Here is a 2,859-nt window from a genome sequence, read left to right on the forward strand (position 1 = left end):
GTGGGGGGACACAATGCCCCCCTGGGGAAATGGCCCTGGCAGGTCAGCCTGAAGATGTACAGCTACTACTCATCCGCCTGGGTGCACAGATGTGGTGGCTCCCTCATCCACCCACAGTGGGTGCTGACTGCTGCCCACTGCATTCACCAGTGAGTACTGCTCCTGCTGTCCAGTTCTGGGTGGGATGTGGGGTATATGGAGGGGGTGTGGGTGAGGACTTGGGGACTGGAGACCCAATTTCTGACTCCACATGTTTCTACTCAGAAGTTCTGAACTTTCCCCTTGGTGCTCAGTGGGGATCCTACAATGAACTGTTGTTGGGGCTTCTTTCTGACCACAGTAGAAATGCTGACCCGTCAACCTACCGCATCCTGGCTGGGGACATATACCTCTATGGTGACCAGAAGCTCTTGAATGTGAGCCAGATAATTTTCCACCCAGACTTCGTTTCTTTTCATCTTGGTGTGGATGTGGTACTTCTGAAACTGGCAGAACCAGCAGATTGCTCTGCTAATGTCAAGCCCATCAAGCTCCCTTCGTTCAATATCGTGGAATCAAAGAAGAATCAGTGCTGGGTGACAGGGTGGGGCACTGTCTTTGGGTATGGTATGTATTGATCTATGCTGGGAAGCATAGGAATCATGGGACCAAACTTGCCATGGGACAAGTACTGTGAATGGAGCAGAATAGGTCCAGAAAGGAAAGAGGGAGGTACTGAAGAATTCCATCTTAATTGTGCTAATTGTGTTAACTGTGCTATCTCCAGAGCCTCAGAAGCTGAGAATGAGGCAAGTTTGGGTTCAGAATTCAGTTCTTTGGAAGGTGACATCCTACCACTTACTTTTAATAATTAAAAAAAATTTGGGAAACACCAGAAGATACACCTCCCTTCTTTCCCTAGTCCTTCCACCTGCAGGTGGAGAGATTCATAGGCAGTGTTGTAAGACCATTGGAGAACATGGGCCATTGCATTTTAGGGTCCCCTACACTGTTTTCGGAGAGGAAGCTAATGGTCCGTCCTAGAAGTGACCTGCATAAGGTGGGAAGTGCTTTCAGGCCATGGCCATCACAGCCCCTAAGACTAGGCTGTCTGGGGTTTGGAACAAGTGGCATCTATGCCACCAGCACATCTACCACCTCCTGTTCTCCCCTATTTTCAGAATCGCTGCCTCCACCCTACCGTCTTCAGGAGGTAAGTGTGCAGGTGGTGAAGAACTCAGTTTGTGAGGAGTTATACCACAATGCCACGTGGCACTACTTTAAGGACAGGAAGCTCATCCTGGATGACATGCTCTGTGCCGGCAGCAAGGGCCGTGGGACTTGCTATGTGAGTCCCATGCTGCCTTGTCCCCTTCTACCCTCATTATCCCTGCTTCAGGGCCAGCATTCATCATTTCCTTTCATCCCCAGGGTGACTCTGGTGGTCCACTTGTCTGCAAGAAGTCGGGTTCCTGGACCTTGGTGGGTGTGGTCAGCTGGGGCTATCGCTGTGGCTGGGCTATCGTACCCAGTGTCTTTGCTCGTGTTCAGTCCTATGTACCTTGGATCAAGCAGCATATTCAGAATTCTTCCTGAGCCCAGTCTACTGGCTTCCACTGGCCAGCCAAGGAGGAGCCTGCTGCCTTCCTCCCAGTGCCTGGGCCTGCTGCTTCTGCTCCTGCCTGACCCAAGATTCACCTTTTCCTCTGGCATCCTCGGAGTCCTGGACTTCCATGAACACTTGCAGGCTGAGGCCCTGTGCCTGGCTCTTGCTGTCTGTCCCTGATGGAAGGGCATAAGCTGTGTGAGGCAGGGGCTTGAGCTCCAAGGCACTGGTGCCCGAGTTTGTTTGCACCCAGCTGTTGGAGGACACCTGGGATATCTCTGCTTTCTGCCTATCCTGAATAAACATGCTATGAACAATCCTGCTGAGGGTTTTGTGTGAGTAAAAATGGCACTTTCTCTGGTAGAAAAAAAACCCGTGAGTGCCATTCCAATGCTTCTTTCCAAATGAGGAACCAAGGCCTTAATCCTCCACAGTTGGGGCTCATGTGAGCCCTAGGTCTGCACATTCTAATCCTGTCTTTGTGTCCCATATCCCGTCCTCTACCCTGGGACTCAGGGACAGTTATCAGGTTTACATCTAGTCAACCTTTTCCCTCAAGGACCCCCACATATGCCCTGAACCCAGACCTAGCTAGGTTGTCCAGCAAAGCAGGTGACCTTCAGTCAGGCCCCAACTTAACCACCTGCCCATCCCCTGGAAAGCTGAGTTCTCCAGCCCAGCCCACCAGAAGGGCAGTGCTTCAGCCCCCTGCTCTAGGCTTCCTGAGAATGGGAATCCAAGAGCCAGGGCCTGGAGGTGGCCTCCAGCCCTGCTGACCCTGGGCATGGATAGTCTGTGGTTATTATGGGCAAGGGTGGGGAGAACCTGATGTCTCTGGAATAGGCCCTGTCCCATGTTCCTCTTATACTTGGGCTGAGCTGTGCCCAGGCTTTTCTGTCCCCCAGGTGGGGCTCCTCTGACTCCCTGGGAGAAAGGGTTGAGTCCATAAACCCTATCTACTGGCTTCCCCAGGGCCTCAGGTAAAGCAGCGCAGTCCCTCCATCTGGCTGGGATACAGGGGCTGGTGCTCTAGTCGCTAACTTCAGGGTCCCTTTAAGTCACTCTAATCATCAAGCTTACTATCCTTTCTGCCAGTGGTGTCCAAGGAGCCAGGTATTGCTGGCAGTAACCAAGTTCAATTTTGTTGGATCTTAGGCCCTTGTTCAAAACCCAGGAAGCAGACTTATATTCTTTTGGGGTTGCTTGTCTAAAAACAAACAAACAAACAAACCTGGGAATACTATCCATATCCTTTGCACTGAGCCATATACCCA

At 51.6% G+C, this 2,859-nt stretch overlaps 1 protein-coding gene across 1 annotated transcript; it reads left to right on the forward strand.

The window, feature by feature from the left end:
- Window positions 1–6: 6 nt before the first annotated feature.
- Window positions 7–1,902, forward strand: LOC102010840 (serine protease 29-like; the record flags this gene model as incomplete). Its single annotated transcript, XM_005391588.1, has 4 exons — window positions 7–149; window positions 341–606; window positions 1,161–1,327; window positions 1,411–1,902. Coding segments are annotated over 4 exons (741 nt in total), but the record flags the coding sequence as incomplete, so codon positions are not given.
- Window positions 1,903–2,859: the final 957 nt, after the last annotated feature.

The sequence above is a fragment of the Chinchilla lanigera genome, unplaced genomic scaffold (genome assembly GCF_000276665.1).
Source record: "Chinchilla lanigera isolate Chin_1 unplaced genomic scaffold, ChiLan1.0 scaffold00041, whole genome shotgun sequence".
In the NCBI taxonomy this organism is placed as follows: Eukaryota; Metazoa; Chordata; class Mammalia; order Rodentia; family Chinchillidae; genus Chinchilla; species Chinchilla lanigera.